Source organism: Boleophthalmus pectinirostris, unplaced genomic scaffold (assembly GCF_026225935.1).
Source record: "Boleophthalmus pectinirostris isolate CB_2022bp ecotype Guang Dong unplaced genomic scaffold, ASM2622593v1 HiC_scaffold_16, whole genome shotgun sequence".
Taxonomy (NCBI): Eukaryota; Metazoa; Chordata; class Actinopteri; order Gobiiformes; family Gobiidae; genus Boleophthalmus; species Boleophthalmus pectinirostris.
In genome coordinates, this window is record NW_026571095.1 from 30,626,514 (window position 1) to 30,644,771 (window position 18,258).

The 18,258-nt window shown below is 40.0% G+C and overlaps 1 protein-coding gene across 1 annotated transcript in view; it reads right to left on the reverse strand.

Moving 5' to 3' along the window:
- LOC110166143 (cadherin-18-like) overlaps positions 1 to 18,258 on the reverse strand; it is a 174,644-nt gene that overhangs the window by 131,612 nt on the left and 24,774 nt on the right. The window contains exon 2 of the mRNA XM_055151377.1: positions 1,379 to 1,673. Coding sequence (XP_055007352.1) covers positions 1,379 to 1,673 — 295 coding nt within the window. The remainder of the gene's footprint in view (positions 1 to 1,378; positions 1,674 to 18,258) is intronic.

The window sequence follows — 18,258 nt, forward strand, 5'->3', positions numbered from 1 at the left end:
AATCATTTCATGAATTAATCAGACACTCCTCACACTTTTGCTAATGAGAAATTCTTCAAAATGAGCTGAACACCAGGATGCAATAATTAATAATAATGGAATTGAACCACCAACTCATGCTTCTGTGACACTAAACCTGGGCTAAACGCTGCACGTGTGGATCAGTGCTAAATATACACAGACGCATGAACATATTGTGAACAGGAGGTGTGTGAGCGACAGAGACGTGTTTAGAGCTCACACACTCACAGCGACAACGACGAGAGAAACACTCACATGTGGAGACGGAGAGAAGACAGGAGGAGAGGAAAGAAGAGAGAAGACAGGAGTGGGAGAGAGGAGAGGAGGGAGAGAAGGAGAGGAGAGGGAAAGAGAGGAGGAGAGGAGAGAGAAGGAGAGGAGATAGGAGGAGAGGTGAGGAGAGAGGAGGAGAGGTGAGGAGAGAGGAGGAGAGGAGAGAGGAGGAGAGAGGAGGAGAGGAGAGAGAAAGAGAGGAGAGGGAGAGAAGAGCAGAGGGAGAAAGAGGAGGGGAGAGGAGGAGAGGAAGAGGGGAAAGGGAAAGAGAGGAGAGGCAGAGAGAGGAGGAGAGGAGGAGAGAGAGAGGAGAGGAGAGGAGGAGAGGGAGAGAAGGAGAGAGGAGAGAGGAGAGAGAGGAGAGAGAAGGAGAGAGAGAGAGAGAGGAGGAGAGGAGAGAGGAGAGGAGGAGAAGAGAGAGAGAGAGGAGGAGAGAGGAGAGAGGAGGAGAGGCATAGAGGAGAGGGAGAGAGAGAGGAGAGGAAGAGGAGGAGAGGGGACGAGGAGAGGAGAGAGAGGAGAGAGGAGGAGAGGATAGCAGAGGGAGAGAGAGGAGGAGAGGTGGAGAGAGGAGAGGGGGAGAGGAGGGGGAGTAGAGAGAGAAAGGGGTAGACAGACGAAAAAGAGGGAGGAGAGAGAGTGGGAAAGAGGAGAGGGAGAGGGAGGTGGGTGAATTAAGAGAGAAAGGTGAGAAAAGAGAAGAAAAGGGGGAAGAGAGAGAGAAAGAGTGGGAGAGAAAGAAGGTGGGGCTGGGTAGACAGAAGAAAAAGGGGGAGGACAGAGTGAGAGAAAGAGGTGAGAAAGAGAGATTAAGGGAAGAGACGGGGGGTAGGAGAGGGGAGAAAGGGAGGAGAGACAGGGAAGAAAAAGAGGAAAGGGGGACAGAGCAGGAGAAAGAGGGGGAAAAGAGAAAGGGAGAGAGAACAGCTGCGAAGTGAAAACCATTTCAGGAGACGCCATTATGAAGCTCACTAAAGGGGAAAAGGTGTCTAATTTTGATCTGTCTGTCTGTCTATTTACGTTTATTGTCTTCTTGCATCATATATTTGACATAATCCACACAAATAAACACATCAGAACGTACCGACGTCGGCCATCTCGGGTACGGTGGCCGAGAAGGGCCCGTGGGGGAAGGTGGGCGCGTTGTCGTTGACGTCCTGGACCTTGACGATGAACTCGGACTGCGTCTCTATGGAGCGGTTGGTGCGTCTGTCCACGGCCCGGGCGTGGAGGACGTACTGGGCTTTGGTCTCGCGGTCCAGGCTGACGGGAGCGTGGATGTCGCCCGTGTCCTCGTTGATGGTGAAGAGGGACCCGGCGCCCTCTCCCGTCAGGATGTAGCGCACCGAGCCGTCTCCTTTGTCCGAGTTGGAGTGGAGCTGGAAGGAAAGTGAGGAGAGAAGAGAAAATGTGTTTATTTATGTATTTATTTTTCATCTTAAAGCAGGGGTGCCCAATACGTCGATCACGATCTACCAGTCGATCGCCAAGGTCGTGTGGGTAGATCGGCGTGTCTTAGTACTCGTCTCGGACTCAATCGCGTTTGGATTCGGTCTTGTCTCTCACTCAAGGTCTGACACTTGATCATATTTCATTACGGCCGCTGCTGTTGGCAATAAATTTGTAGCGGGGTGCAGGAGAGTGTGGGGCGTCTCAGTGCAGCCTGTGTGCTCATTTGAAACCTGCGGAGACTCTAAGGCACATCACAAATACACACACTCCCTATGCGCAGCTCGTCTGCGACAGCGTGTGCCCTCGTGTACCAGCGTGCATCACAGGGCAGGTTCAACTTCCTAAACACCCTACCTGTCCATCTGCCTCACGTCAGCACGCCGCCCCTCGCCTTTTCACTCTCTCGCTCCTTCCTGCGTACAGCGAAAACAAGCCCCTCCCACAGTGCGGCTGATTAGAAGAGCAAGACGAAACGTGAAGCAAAAACGAGTCTAAATTTGTGTTCCAGTGTTGGCACAAAGCAGGTCTACAGCATAGAGCAGATCTACAGAACAGACCTACTGCCACATTTGGCTGAAGTTTGTCTAACAAAAGTGCACAAATGCATCTGTGTTTGTCACGATGTGCGTTTGGTTTGGTAAACGTGCAGAGGCTGGTAAATATCACTGCAAAACCAGAAAAGAATGCAACTCCAGTTTGGAACTTTAAAAAAACAGGTTTAAAAATCTTATCTGCTTCCTTCACTTTTTTTCACAGTTTTGTGTAAAGTGCCAGAGGAAGTTCTCTAAAAGAAGGGGTTCTCAAACTGTGGGTGAGGGTCCAAAAAAGGGGCACAGAGTGTTTCAGTGCAGTTTGCTTGGCTTTGTAGTAGGTAGATCATTTTGACTTGGTCATTTTGTAAGTAGCTCGCATGATGAAAAAGTGTGAGCACCCCTGTCTTAAAGGCTTATCACAGTATGGCCATGAACTTAAATGTGCTGTATGGGTCATTCCACGCCAAAACTCCAAATGCTCCCGCTCGACCATCTCAGATTTGGGGAGTTCACACACTTTCCAATAAGAAAAGTTCCAAATTTTAGCTCCCAACTAAATATAGTTTTGTCATAAAAAATTTTTTTAGTCAACTCTCCCCTGACCTGTTTTGAGCAGAGTTTTCTAAGGAGCCACTTTCAGATTGCTGTATCTAAAAAACTAACTAAGGTCGATCCTTCAAATTTTCAAGGATTAAAATTTTTTGCAAATGTATTTGTAGAATCTGAACTTTTACACTGCTATTTCTAGGGGCTTGAATTTGCTTGAAATTTTTATTCTTCAAATCTGAGGGTATCTGTGAAGGACTGTGGAAAGTGCAATTTCAAAGCTAGAGGGTTGATACTGAACATACACCTTCCCACACATGCCACTGTGGACTTTGCATTTTAAAATGGACGAAGATATTAAGTGTTATAAATGGGCCCGGTCAAGCAGAAGTAAACAGCAAGGCCAAAAATTCAAGTTAATGCATCTGATATAAAAATGTATTCAACAGATACATATGTACTCTAGTTTATGAAACTGTTTACCTTTTTTTTTTGTACCGTTTTTGGTTCTAAAGTTACATACGTTTTAAACAGACCATGTATGAAACATGGAACAAAAATTATTTCCCAAATTTCAAACACCTGCAAATCATGTAAATAAATGGATGTATTTCATCATATCTTGTGTTATTCGATCTTTGAACTGTTGATGAAGGTACATGATTTTATTTTATTTTTTATTAAAATGATGCTTTAAAAATTGCTTGGAAGGACTGACATATTTTATAGAAATAGTTTCCTTTCATTTTGAAGTAATATTAAAATATTCGGAAGAAAAAAGATGACAAATTATGTAAAATCATGCACCTTCTACTTGCTGCACAATTTTCCCTCTGTTACTTTTCCCTCTGTTACCATGACCTTTCTTAATAAAAAATCTCATGAGTCAAAAAGTAAGAGGTTTTTCAACCTAATCTTGTACCATATGGTAGAAAACTATATGAAGCAAATATTCAAACCAGTTTGTTAAGGATATGTAAGTGAGAACCAAGAGTTATCACTGTTTGTATTTATTGCCCAAAAAGTGCTGCATATTTCATTCCCTCCGTTACAGCGACATGAGCTTTTAAATTTTTTGTCAACAACTTGAAAGAATATCACAGGTTTAACTTTACCCTGTTGGAGTGTAACTCTTTCCTACATTCTGATACTTTACTTATTCCAATAGTCCCTCTAGTTTCTGAATAAGAGCTGTTTGAATGTAAAAAATCTGCCCCTGTTTCCCTCCATTACCACTTGACCTGACCCAAATGGAAAAAAATAATAATAATTGGTGCCGTCTTTACCATGTTATACCAAAAAAATTATAGCATCCACCTACATAAAACGGACTGTTTTAGAAAGAGTAGACGTCTGTTTTTAAAATATCCAAAATTTGTGTTGGTGTTCTGCCTTATTTTTGCAAAAATGTGGTGTGTGCATACAGAGCACTTTCAGAAGCTAAAAAAAGCACTCTGATTTCATGTGCAAAGTGTGTGAACCTCCTAGAATTTTTTCAGTCAAATCTGAGATGGTTGGATGGGGGCATTTGGAGATTTGTTGTGGAATGTAACTTTTAGGTTGGGGGTCAGTCACCTGCTTGTTTCTATGGATATGTCATTGCTTTGTCTGGAATGTTCCACAGTGTGACATTAAACATCTACTTTTCATTTATTCAATTACAGGTGGTTTTACAGCTCAAAAATACCTAGAAAAACAGACATTCTGACTCTGAGCGGGGTCGCCTCTCCACAGATCTGACCTGTAACTTGGTCGGGATTGGATCTCAATGAAGACAGACAGGTTAAACATGTACGAATGCAACAAAACACAACTTCAGGTATGTTTGTGATGAAGAAACTTTATAACGTAGATCAGAAATGGGCTCTTTTAAACTAAAATACAAACATAAAAACGTCACATTTTCTTCATTCTCTGCCGTCCTGCTGCTATTATGAGAGGTCAAATGTTATTTCATCTCGCCAATGTGAGTATCAGATTATTTCCCGTTCTCCGGTGGAAAATACCGCTCATGTGCAATTTCCCACTCAACTGATATTTACGGTCATTCCCACAGCACCTTAAGGCATCATCAGGGTCCAAAAGGGTGCAATGTCACCTTTTATTTATTTTCTTATTTACTTTTAAAGGGCAGTGCACAGATTACATGGATCTCAAAGACAAAAAGATGCTCTGCTCCAGATTTAGCTACAAACTCCTTTCCATCTGCAGTCCCCAGGCAGGTACGGAAAACATTAAAAACTGCTTATTTACAATGTCAGCTAGAAATGTGCGCAACAAATATATACTTTCAGGGACAAATGTGACAGTAAAGGCCCATGTACCTGATTTTTCCGCATGTATTTGAGCAAAATTTGTTTTGTCCCAGTACAGAAATATTGTATAAGCAACTCTTGAGGCCAAAACAAGTCTGCTGTGTACTGTCTAAATTTATTATAAAGCATTTTTATCATCTGTGAACCAGGAAGCTGAAGCAAATGGATGGATGGATAATGAACTAAATTAAAAAAAGCAGCTAACTTGAAAACTACCACTTGAACCTTGCTCAGATGGATGTTCACAAATTTAAAAGAATCTGTCTTGTCAAGTTCATGAGCAATTTTCCAGTCAACAGCTGTTTACGATAATTCCCACCGCACCTGAAGGCAGCATCAGGGTCCAATAGGGTGTAATGTCAGCTTAATTACTGCTAATGTGGATCCTCTTCTATTTTTCTTAATGATGCTGTGTGAATTTGACCTATACTCGCACATTTGTAATGACAACCTGCTGTTGAAAATGGCAAACCACTAGTTCTGAAGTTAACAGCTCCTTTTACTTTTGTAGTTCAGTTGAGATTGGCAATTCTAGAGATGAAATTATCCACTTCCTGTATTTGAGAGAAAAACTAAACTAAACCTAAATATGCAGGATTTGTGTATAAAATGTGTGTAGATTCTGGAAAACGGACTCTTGTGAGATTTATAATGCTGTTACCTCCTCAGAAACATACCTGGATTTGTGTTTTGTTTCCATGTTTATCATTACCAGATCACAAAGTGGAACAGACTTTTTTCTATTTGAGAGAAGAACTCAGGCAGGGTTTGTGTGTTAAACATGTGTGAATGAAACAAAACACAACTCCAAGTCTGTTTGTGATGAGGAAACAACATATTAAAATCAAAAAAGAGTGTAATATGGGTGTATTTATACTTCAAATATTTCAAATGACTATCTAGCAGAGGTGGAACCAAGTCGTGGTTTTGCAAGTCTCAAGTAAGTCTCAAGTCTTTGACCTCAAGTGCAAGTGAAGTTAAATACAGGCAAATCCAAGTTGAATCTCGAGTCACTAGCCCATAAGTCAAGTCCAAGTTGTCTGCTTTGAGCTTCAAGTCATTTAAAGTACCAAACGAAAGTACCAAAAATAGCTTAGATTTTTTCCAATTTATATGATAAATTCTAAGATAAATTGTACTTATAATGTCATAGTATATTTATTAGGGTGTATCATTTGCCCAACTTTTGAAAATCAATCTGTACCTAGTAACAATGAGTGCGTATACATGCACATCAATAACCCGGTTATTAGCCATATCCCGGTTATGTCAGTATTCGGGTTACTGCGTATATATACACACTGAGAAACCGGGATACTCATATCCGCATATACATGATCAAATGGAGTAACCTGGTTTCTTGACATAATCTTGCAAATGCGCAAGCGCAAAAATTAACTTAAATCAATTTAATAAACCAAGAAAAATACAAACCGTGAGCTCCTTTAGCATAAGAAGCTAAGGAGCTACGAGATCTCCCACAATCCACTGTGCAGGTCAAACCCAACAGATTCTTCATTAAAATCTTCTGCATAAATAAACTCAACTTTACAACATATAAACCATAACCACTGTAGAGCCACATCAGCCCATTTGATAATATAATTCAGCTCTGATCACATTTGTTTATGTTTTACAGAAACGAAACTTAAGACCACATCGCTAATTAGCATAAACTGTTAGCGGTGATAAAAACAGTTCGCTCCTTGTGCCGCTGATGTGATCAGTTTCTTTTGGACTAAATGACACGACTCTGTGGATTATGTGTGTTCTTTTTATGACAGAAGAGGCGCTAATGATGGTGAGTCTGTTCCGTGCATGTGTTGTATAGGAGATAGTTCATGTTTTAGCTTTTCAGCGATCACACGAGTGCAGGTCGTACGAGTGCAGATTGTACGTGTGCAGGTTTAGCGCAGCTCTTTATTTTACAGTCATTTCACTCATGTGGTCACTTTATTTATGTTGGTCAATTTATTTATGTCGCTAGTGTTGTGGTGAAAAGACTGGAAAGTGTCTTTTGGACGCATGCGCACTCAACTTTATGTTGCAGTAACCGGGATACTGCTTATACATGCCACAAGTAACCCGGTTACTATCGGAATAAACCAGCTACAGTAAACCGGTTTCTAATAACCGGGATACTGCCATAATCGGGATAATGAAACCGGGTTACTGCGTTTACATGCACCATCAAGAAACCAGGATACTCAAAAAACCCGATCATAACCGGGTTATTGATGTGCATGTATACGCACTAAAATTTTTTGCAAATGATGTACCCTAATATTTATATATGAATATTTATAGAGTATATAAGTGTTGTAGAAATGCAAATTTTTCCTTTTTAAATATCTTGACAAGATCTTAATGTGAATCATTACGGTCAGAATAGAAAGAATTCAGATTTATAAATGCTTCTCAAGTCTTCTCAAGTCACAGGCCTCAAGTCCGAGTCAAGTCCCAAGTCTTAGTCCATTTTATCAAGTCAAGTCTCAAGTCCTAAAAATAGTGACTCAGGTCTGACTCCAGTCCAAGTCGTGACTCGCAAGTCCCCACCTTTGCTATCTAGTGTTGATAGTTTTGATATGGATCACATAAATGCATGGAGTAAAAAGTACTAAAACCCACAAAGCTGCTGTTGTGCCATTGAGCAGGACACTTCATTCACCCTGTCAGTGTATGATTTCCGTGTGAGTGTGCGAAAGGAGATCGGTCTGCCCGCTACAGTAATAAAGCAATTCTATTACCTTCCCAATTAAAGTATTCATTATGGGAAATATCCTGAAGGAACATCAACCTACCGTTTCCCGCTCCCATCTCAACAGTTTAATTTATCGCGCAGAGATACAGCGTTTTTTTTTTTTCTCCTCCACAAATCTCCTGTCAGCCCCTGAACGCATCGTGTAGATTCATTTTCAGATACGTTATCATCACAGAAGACATGCGCGGTCACAGAGATGGGACGGATAACGGCGCGCTCCCGTCAATCAAACCACATCATAACATGAGATTACGTTTCACGCTACATCTGAGGAAGAAATCAGCTTTGTGCAAGTCATAGGGACTGTTTTAAAGCAGACATATTATGCGGAATTCACTTTTTAGATCTTAATAATTTTATTCTTAGTTTTGTTTGTGTTTAGCTTCTCATCCTTGGTCGAAAAAAGCAAAGTACAAGTAGTAAAGTGCTGTATGTAAGCAGAATTTTTTGGTATCTGCACTTTTACTTGGCAGCGTTGCATGAAAAAAAATAAATAAATCTGCCACTCTCTTGATGTGCAGCTATCCACAGGAGGGGTTGACAGCTGCACGGCTCTTTGTTGTGATGTTATGGATTGTTTTTTTTTTATTACGTCGTTTTAGATGAATATTGAGCCAGATCACACGAGTGCACAGCAGTTTTTTTTTTCCTTTGTACCAAAATGACTACCGAATCCTGCGTGCATCACCGATAAAGAAAATAAAACTGGAGAATGAAGTAAGTACAGAGCTGCGGCGGTAAAAAAATGTCAAATATCGCATTTTTAAAATCACAAAAGATGAGTCAAACATGCATGAATCACTTCAAATACAACTTCAGGTGAGTAAATAGTGAGAGGAAACAGCTATAACATATTTAAAAGCTCTGAAAAGTTTTGCAGAACTGGCTTTAAACTTATAAATGACACAAAATTATACAATTATATACACGGACATAAAAATGCCAAACATGAGTATTTCCTTTTCTCCAGTAGAAAATGAACCTTCCTCAGAATTGGTCTCGGCAATCATGTGCAATTTCCCTGTCAAAAGCTATTTACGATAATTCCCACAGCACCTGAAGGCAGCATCAGCGTCCAATAGGGTGTAATGTCAGCTTAATTACTACTAATGTGAATCCTGTTCTTCTATTTTTCTTAATGATGCTGTGTGAGTTTGACCTACACTCGCACATTTGTAAAGACACTGTACATCTCGTCTCTATTATTAACCCGCTACTGAAAAAGGCAAACCTCTGTATTATATAATGTGTGATATGAGATGTAGCAGTTAGTTTTCAAGTTAACAGCTCCTTTTACTTTTAGTATTAGTCAAAGTAGTAGTAGAAGTACTAGTAGTGCTATCCAGTACTGCATTGCATACTGTGGCAAACATGACAACTATGCACTGGATTTCAAGCTTTATTTAACATGACATCTTGACAAGTGAAATCTCCATATTAATACATAAGTAATAGTAGTGTACTAGCAGTAGTAATGGGGGTGGTAGTAGTAGAAGTATGAGTATTAGTACCATGTTTTTCGGACTATAAGTCTCTCTGGAGTATAAGTCGCACCAGCCAAAAGATGCGTAATGATGAAGGAAAAACATATATAAATCGCTTTTTTTGGGGGGGAATGTATTTTATAAAATCAGAGACCAGGAACCGACATTTTATCTTGAAAGATAAGTTATAGTAATAAAAATAGAAGAGACTGTTAACGTCACATATGAACAGTTCTTCAGATAACTATAGCATAAACAATAGAACAGAACAAGTTTACCAAACTCTCCATCTCACTCCAAAATCACTAAATCCATTGAATTCTTCATCGTCTGTGCCACTTCCTCTTCTGCGTAGCTGTTGTCAGACTCAGCATCAGTTCCAGTTAGAATTATTCCATCCATCCATCCATTTTCTTCTGCTTATCCGGGGCCGGGTCACAGGGGCAGCAGTCTAAGCAGGGACTCCCAGACTTCCTTCACCCCAGACATGTCCTCCAGCTCCTTAGGAGTCGAATTATTTCGGCCTTTCTAAATCCCGAGAGGATGGTTTTGGTGTCAGTGAAGTCCAACTTTGTCAATCCATCCAGTGACTTCCAGGAAAGTTGCATGTTGCATCCTCCCGGTGTCAAAAGTTTCTCGCTCACTCCAAACTTTCTTCCTGCTGCTCTATGACCATTTTCGGCTGCAGATTTCACTACTTGCAGCTTTGTAATCTGCAAAATATGATTTTCTTTTTGGGGGCATTTGTATTCAGTTTTCTCAGTTGTCTTCATAAATTTGTTTAAATTTTAAAATTTCTGTGGTACAGAAATAATGTTGCGATCGACTGAACAGACAGGACAGAGGCTCTTTCTGCAAGAGTCATGCGCAGTAAAGCCAAGTGACAGTGGTACAGGAGGAACAGGAGCAGCAGATATTGACGCACAAGCCTAGATCCTCTCGCTGCTGTCAGTGTGAACATTTTAATATATAAGTCGCATCGAAGTATAAGTCACAGGAAACACCCAAACCATGAAAAAAGTGTGACTTATGTCCGAAAAATACAGTAGTAGTCTTACTAGTGGTATCAAATTTGCACCAATACCCTGTAGCAAAATGTTAACTATTCATTGTTTTTTGCACTTTATTTAACATAACATTTTTACCACTAAAATCTCCATAGTGACAGTTTGAGCTTATGTGGTAGTATATTAGTAGTAATAGTATTAGTATCAGTAGTAGTAGTAGTATTAGTAGTAGTATTAGTAGTAGTAGTAGTAGTCCAGTAGAAATGGACAATTCCAGAGCTGAAATTATCCAAATGATTCTAATGAAGGTGAGTGTTTTCTGTTTGGGAGAAAAACTCTGCCTAAATAAGCACGATTTACGTGTAAAACATGTGAGAATGAAACAAAACACAAGTCCAGGTCTGTTCTTGAAGAGGAAAAAGTATTTGAACATGGCTTAAAGTTCACAAGAGTCAGTCGTGTGTCATATTGGACCTTTAACATTTCTCTGCATGTGTCTGAGTGTGGTAGAGTGAGAGTGAGAATTGTGTAAAAGACGTAGTATGAGACAGGCTGTGAAGCAGACGGAGCTGTTTAATGACCACAGCTCCTGAGGCGTGTCCCCGCTGCCCTTTAAACCTGACACCAGCACAACACACTCTGCTCATTATGTGACATGTGTGTGAGCTCATTACCACTCAGCCCAGTGCACCAGCTCACAGTTACACTACACGGACTTTCTTAAAGACACTGTATTATGCTAAATGAAGTATTATGAATCTCACAAATGTAGTTTTTGTATACATCCCTCACTATATCGTGGTTCACCTTTCGCAGTCTCACTGTTTCGCTGATAGTGTAATTTTGCATGCCTTTTTATTTACAGTGTATGAATGTGTATTGCATTTCTCCCCTGCGTCCTGATTGGCTTAGGGACTCCTGTCTCCAGTACAGAACAGAATGCGTTCAGCTGCCGAATTTACATAAATGTTCAATCTTTAGCAGTGTGATTCTGAAGTGCTGTATGTTTGCAAGTTTTCTCCCCAACAAAACCCATAATGTTGATGAAACGTTCCTGTGATCGCACCCAAAAGGCAGAGGAAGATACAAACCATCGCAAAAAAGTTGGAATTCTGGACATGATGAAGGAAGGGAGAGGTTACGCGCTGTAGCAGAGTCTTGCATCAGGTTGGGTACCCGCAATAGTTGCTGAAAGCAGGACTTAAGAGAGAGAACCACAAGCCCGTGGAGCAGCAGGGTGTCCGTAAAGCCCATCCCGACAGTGAGTCCTGTTTCAGTTCTGGATTAGTCCTGGTTTAGTGCTGATTTAGTCCTGTTTTAGTGCTACTTCAGTTCTGGTTTAGTCCTCCTCTTCAGTCCTGAAATCAGTCCTAGGTTAGTCCTGGGTTAGTTCTGGTTTAGTCTTGGTTCAGTCTGTGGTGTAGGCAGCGCAAAAGTTTGATATAATCTCGGGTGAACTGGCAGGTGCTGTACTGCGCAGGTGCGGGTCTCCAAAAATGGACCCGTGCAGGACTCTGCGCTGTAGAGCTCCATTATGGAATAAGTTCATCTTCGGCCTGTTACATAAAGAAGGAGGAAAATAACAAAAGGACCACAGCAGCAATAAGATTTAAGAAGGATGCAAAAAGGGTTGTAACTGTCCTGTCTGAGAAAAGTGTATAAAGTGTGTGGTGAGGAGTTTTACAGCCTTAAAACAGATATAATAATTGTTAAAATATAACGCTGACTACTTCATGGATTTCACCTATCACGAGTTATTTTTAGAACGTAACCGATCAACGAGGGACCACTGTATGTCATATTGTGGTAAATTTCATCAACTGATCTATGTGTCCTGAGGTTTGAGGTAAACATGTTGAAATCAAATTGGTTGTTTTCAGATTCCACAGTGTGTTGATGTCATAAAAAATGTGGAAAATGTCTCTTGCCGCGCATCCCTTCCAGACATTTTTCCCTATTAAATATTTTGGATTTTGCCATGAAGTATCCGAAAAGTAAACTCCCAAATATCGAACCTGATCATTTCAACCATTGACTAGACCAGAAGTGGGCAAACTTTTTGACTCGTGGACCACAAAGGTTCTAAAATTTGAAAGGAGGGCCGGACCAGGAGCAGATGGATGGAGTTTTTTGGTAACCCACCTCATAAGAGAAAAAAATAACATGGGATTTGAATAAAAAAACATATGCCAGGTTATTGAAATATCAAATGAAACAGAAAATCAAAGTTCTTGTAGAGGTGCAAATGCAAGGAACAGCAAGATAAAAGTGAAAAAAATGCTTAACACACTCTGATGGCTGATGTCTTAAAGCTTTTTAAAAGTTTTTCAATAACATTTCTGCAAAAAAAAAGCCTTTGTCAGATATTTTTCTGGCTTTGGATCACAGCTTATTTTGCCGAAACTATAATTATTCTGAGTGTGCTATGCATTTTTTCACTTTTATGTTATTGAAATATCAGACTGAAAATAATGACAAAGCATTACAACAAAATATCTGTCTTTCAAGTCCCACAGTATTTACTATTTATTGAAATGACTTTTAAAATACTGAAAAATGTTAGATTATTATTCAAGTTAGATTCAAGGCCTGATTAAAAAGATTAACGGTCCGCATATGGCCCCCGGGCCGTAGTTTGCCCAGCCCTGGACTAGACCCTGGACCAGCTGTATTACAACAAACTGCAGTTGAACAATATTCATTTTAGCTCACCAGGGGATTTCTGAATTACACGTATAGTGCTGATTAAGTAAAATTTGATTAAATAAATGCCTATTACCACTGTACACTAATAAATGGATAATGGTTTATGTTTTATAGGCATCTAAATTATATATAAGGCTTTTATATCCTCAATATATAAGGCTTATATGTATATACTAATTTTGTTTTATGACCGCTGAAACTAGTAGCTCTATTTTATTTTTTATTTTTTTGCATTTTTGTTATGTAAAAGTTATGTAAAGCTCACCAAAGGAAAAAAGGTTGGAGACCCTATAGACCAGTGTTTCCCAAACTTTTTTTTCTTTTTTCTGAGGACCCATATTTTAAAAGTCACAAACCTTTGCAACCCAAGTCAGTAGACATTATTCATAAATCACAAAATAAAAGTGGATTTAATCATTATTAAACATTAATGGATATTTTATTGTTTGAGTGATCGTGTCCCTCTGAACAATTAGTATTACTCAAGTTTTAAACAATGAAAAACAGTAATTCAACCAGCAAAAAAAGGATCCATAAGTCACCTATTTGGACATTAAATGTGGACCATTTCTTTTTCTTTTCAGCTTTCAGTTGAACCAGCAATATTGGAACCAAATATTCACTCATTCTCTCATGTGTCAGAACTGTATATTGCAGACCAACATGCAGATCGTGACAAGGCAATCTCAAAAAAAATCTCTTGTGATCCACCTAAGAGTCACGACCCAGTCTTTGGGAAACAATGCACCAATAAATGGAGAATGGTTTTATGAGTTATGGGCATCTAACTAATCTATAAGGCTTACATATATCGTCATAGGGCGTGCTCAAAAGCCTCCAACTCCATAAAAAAATGACCACCTGCAATCCAGAGCTCCCTATACACGAATCCACTTGGATGTCCCAGCATGGAGCAGACAGCGACCGCACAGCGAAAAACACCCGCAGCCACATTCATCACTCCACACTGACGAGGAACGGAACGAAGGAACGAACCGAAAAAGCGAGTGCAATGTGCCACTTCTAGCCACAACTGAACAACTGAGTCACTGCGAACACGGCAACAATCCAGTGGTCCCAGACAGCACCCTCCCTACACGCCACAACTGAACAAAGCCCAGAGTCACCGTGAACGCGCCAAGCAAAGTCCCACTGACCCATCCAACTGTTGTGTTTCGTTTAAAGTCCAGTGCAGTTTATTTGTGAAAAAAGTTTGAAGATAGATCATTTAAAGACAGTGTGCCTCATAAAAACCTGAGTGGAAAATACGGTACTACATTTTTTATGACCACTGAAACTAGTAGCTCTCTGGCTTTTCCATTATGTAAAAGTAGCTCACCAGAGGAAAAATGTTGGAGACCCCTGAGCCTTTAGACTGCTGTGATGTCATCTGAGACCCAGCAATACGTTTCACTGATAACGATGGCTCCCCTCTCCACATGGAGGAGCAGCGTCTCTACTCCGTGCTCCTCCCGTGTGACTGAGCTCCTTACTGTATCGCTAAGGGAGCTTCCAATCACTCTGCGGTGTTTGTTATGGACAAACTGTGACTATAGCACAGAAGTTTAGTCTAACAAAACACCGCTTGGGTTCACTCCTCTCCATGTGAGTGAATTCTGGAGGTTCTGAGCTTTCACATGAGGCCTGTCCACATCCTGAGAATAAAACAAACTTGGACGTGTCTCTATCTGCAGGTTAAGGCTCCGGAGACACAGCTTCAATTGTGATTGTAATCGCTTTTTAAATTCCTTCCAGTATTGAAACATACACAGATAACGGTGGAGTGTTTTAAGTCTTGTCTTAAAACCCACTTCCCTTTTAACACCGTGTGAGTTTTTTGCTCCTTTGTATCTTTATTTATTTTAACACATTTTAGCTACTGATTTACATTGTTTATTGCAGTTTTATTGTTTTCTCTTATTTGATTTGTGTTATAATGATGTTTCCTCATCACAAACATGCCTGGAGTTGTGTTTTGTTTCATTCACACATGTTTAACACACAAACTCTGCATATTTAGTCTTTCTCTCTGTGGAGCACTTTGCAAAAACTGCAAAACTGTCTGCAGCACAACAAAATGTGTTATACAAATAAAGAGGATTTTTGTAAGTATGATAAGGAACGTTACAGGGTGGAGCAGAGAGTCACTTGTTGTTGTTTTTTTGTTTTGTTTGTTTGTTTAATTTAGTTTAGTTTGTTTGTTTTTGCACTTGTTTTAGCAAATGTAATTGAACAAATACCAGAGAGATAAATTCAATGCCATACTTTGGAATTTTCTAGAGAAAGCAATTAATACTTCACGTTAGGAGTGTTCTACATGCATCTCTATGGTGGAATGTTAGGGTTATAGCTGTAATGTTATTTGGGAGGGACTTGTTTAACAGCACAAATCATCTCAGCTGTTGTAATTCCAGTGAAATCAGTTCTTTATGGTCAGATAGTTACAAAAAATCTCTGACTAAAGGTCCTTTTTGACACAAAACTGACTCGTGTGAGCTTTAAGTCATGTTATAATGTTGTTACCTCATCAAAAACAGACCTGGAGTTGTGTTTTGTTTCATTCACACATGGCTGAGTAATCCTTTAGGTATTAGTCTATCAGCATCTCCAAAGCTTAAGATGCTCTGTTCCACCTTGTGATGTCATGAAGTGGTAGTTTTAGAGCTTATTTTTACCTTTATTTCAGTAGAGTTCCAAAATTCCAGGTCTGAAATCATCCATATGATTCTAGTGAAGGTGTATGGAGTTTAAAAACGCAATGGAGCGCTTCCTGCATTACCACATTACATCACAGTGGAATAGAGTGTTTACAGATTGAGAGAAAAACTCAGTCTTTAAATCTGCAGGGTTTGTGTGTTAAACATATGTGAATGAAACAAAACACAACTCTGGGTATGATTTTCAGGGTTCCCACGGTCATGGAAATCCTGGAAAAGTCATTGAAATTGAAAATGTCATTTTCCAGACCTGGAAAAGTAATGGAATTTTGTAGAGTCAATGAAAATTTTGGAAGAGTCATGGAATATTAGTATCTCTTTCACGCAACTACAGCGTTCTGTTAAATTCTCATTAGACTATTATGATTATTTCTGAACAAATGCAAATTTTGTTTAAAAGAGACAACAGTAAATGCATTGACAGTATTTTGAATGTTAAAAAACTATAATCTCAAACCATAAGGTGAGTGGAAAGAGTTAACATTTCATATTTAGTCCTAAAAGTCTGATCAGTTCTACACATGTAAAGTCATGGAAAATTCACTCTAGATCATGAAAAAGTCAAGTTTTGAAATTTCGTCAGTGAAAAAGAGTGGGAACCTTGGATTTTTATGGGGAAACCTTATAACATAGACCAGAAAATAGTGTAATATGGGCCCTTTAAAGTCTAACAAAGCCTCAGACAGAGCAGTGCCACCAGTTAGCTTCACCCCAACAGGGAATATTGATGCCATCAGCTGTAATGAATCAAAAACACCTCCATGAAACAAGCTCCACCAGAAAAGTGACACAGTGCACCTTGAAATTAAAACTACTTATCTAAAAAGGTGTACTGTGTAACTTTTTAGTCCATTACCTACTTGTTTCTATGGAGATGTTTGCCTGGAATGTTCCACAGTGTGACATTAAACAGTTCTACTTTACATTTATTCAATTACAAGTGGTTTTATAGCTCAACAATACCAATAAAAATGTGTATTCTGACTGTGAGTGGGTCGCCTCTCCACAGATCTGAACTATAACTTGATCTGGTTTGGTTTCCATGAAGATAGAAATGTTTAATGCCACACTGTGAAACATTCCAGACAAAGTGACAACATCTCCACAGAGAAAAGTGTCTGACGTGACCTCCACCAGAAAAAAGTTACACAATGCACTTTTACACCAACTACTATGTGTCCCCAAATATTTCCAGCTTCTCTGGAGTTTCTCACATGTACAAACACAAAACCCAAACCGTATTTTCCGGAACAAAAGAACACGGGTGTCAAATCTGCACCAGAGAACATGGGTGGGCGGCGCATTCATCCAAACAGGTGAAATCCCTTCTGGTGCGAGATACGAGCCTCGCTGAGGAGCGTGGAGAACGGATAAGGCGGCGCGTTAGCTCGCCGTGGTGATGCTAATTGCGAGCGTGACGTGGACTTGGAAGTGTTTGGAGAGCTAAACGGAACACGTGTAATCCAGGAGCTGGGAAAGTGGCGGAAATGTCTGAGAGGAATCCACAGAGAGAATGCTTTTGTAAACACATGTGCAAAATGTGGTAGTACTCAGTTACATTTACTTGAGTAACTTTTTAAATACATTGTACTTTTCAGGATACTTGTCTAGCTGCATTTTACTTCTACTTGAGTAATGTTTTTATTAAAGTAACAGTACTCTTACTTACTAAAATATAGGTTCCTCTTCCCACTGTGAGTAAGTCTACAAGCGACAAGAGCTTTATGTGGACAATATGAAGAGACTTTAAGATGTGTCTCGACTTCTTTTCCGCTCGGTCCAAGTTTTGTTGTTGTGTTCTTGGGCAAGACACTTGTGGTGGTTGCAAATAGACAGCCTCACTTTCATCAGTCTGTCCCAGGGCAGCTGTGGCTACAATACCGACAGTGAGTGTGGAGTGAATGAGGAATGACACAGTGCGTGGTTTAGGATTTATTTATATATATATTATCTAATCCGGCACCGTGTGGAAGCCTGAAAATGCTGATACTGTGATGTATGTCTATGCGCCACGAAGTAATTCACCGCCAAAACGCTAAGAAGCTAGAAGATATGTCCATCCATATAAACGGTCTATGCGTACGATCATACGCATAGACTCTATCATCTCTGAAAAGTTTAACATGAACTATCTCCAACGTGAAAGAAGCACTGAACAAACTCACCATCAGCAGAACACCCCTCTGTCACAGAAAGAACACACATATCCAACAGAAGCTGAACCACATCAGCGCACAATAGCGAGCTGTTTTCTGAGCGCTTAGTTTATGCAAATTAGCCATGCGGTTTTAAGTTTTGTTTCGGTAAAATGTAAACAAATATGCTCAAAGCTGTGTGGATAGGGCAGGCTTGCGGACACAGAAATGAGTCAGTCCTCACTCTGAGCCGCCATGCTTTTCTTAAAATCCAGTGTTACGCTAAGTAACAACTGAACCTCGTTGTC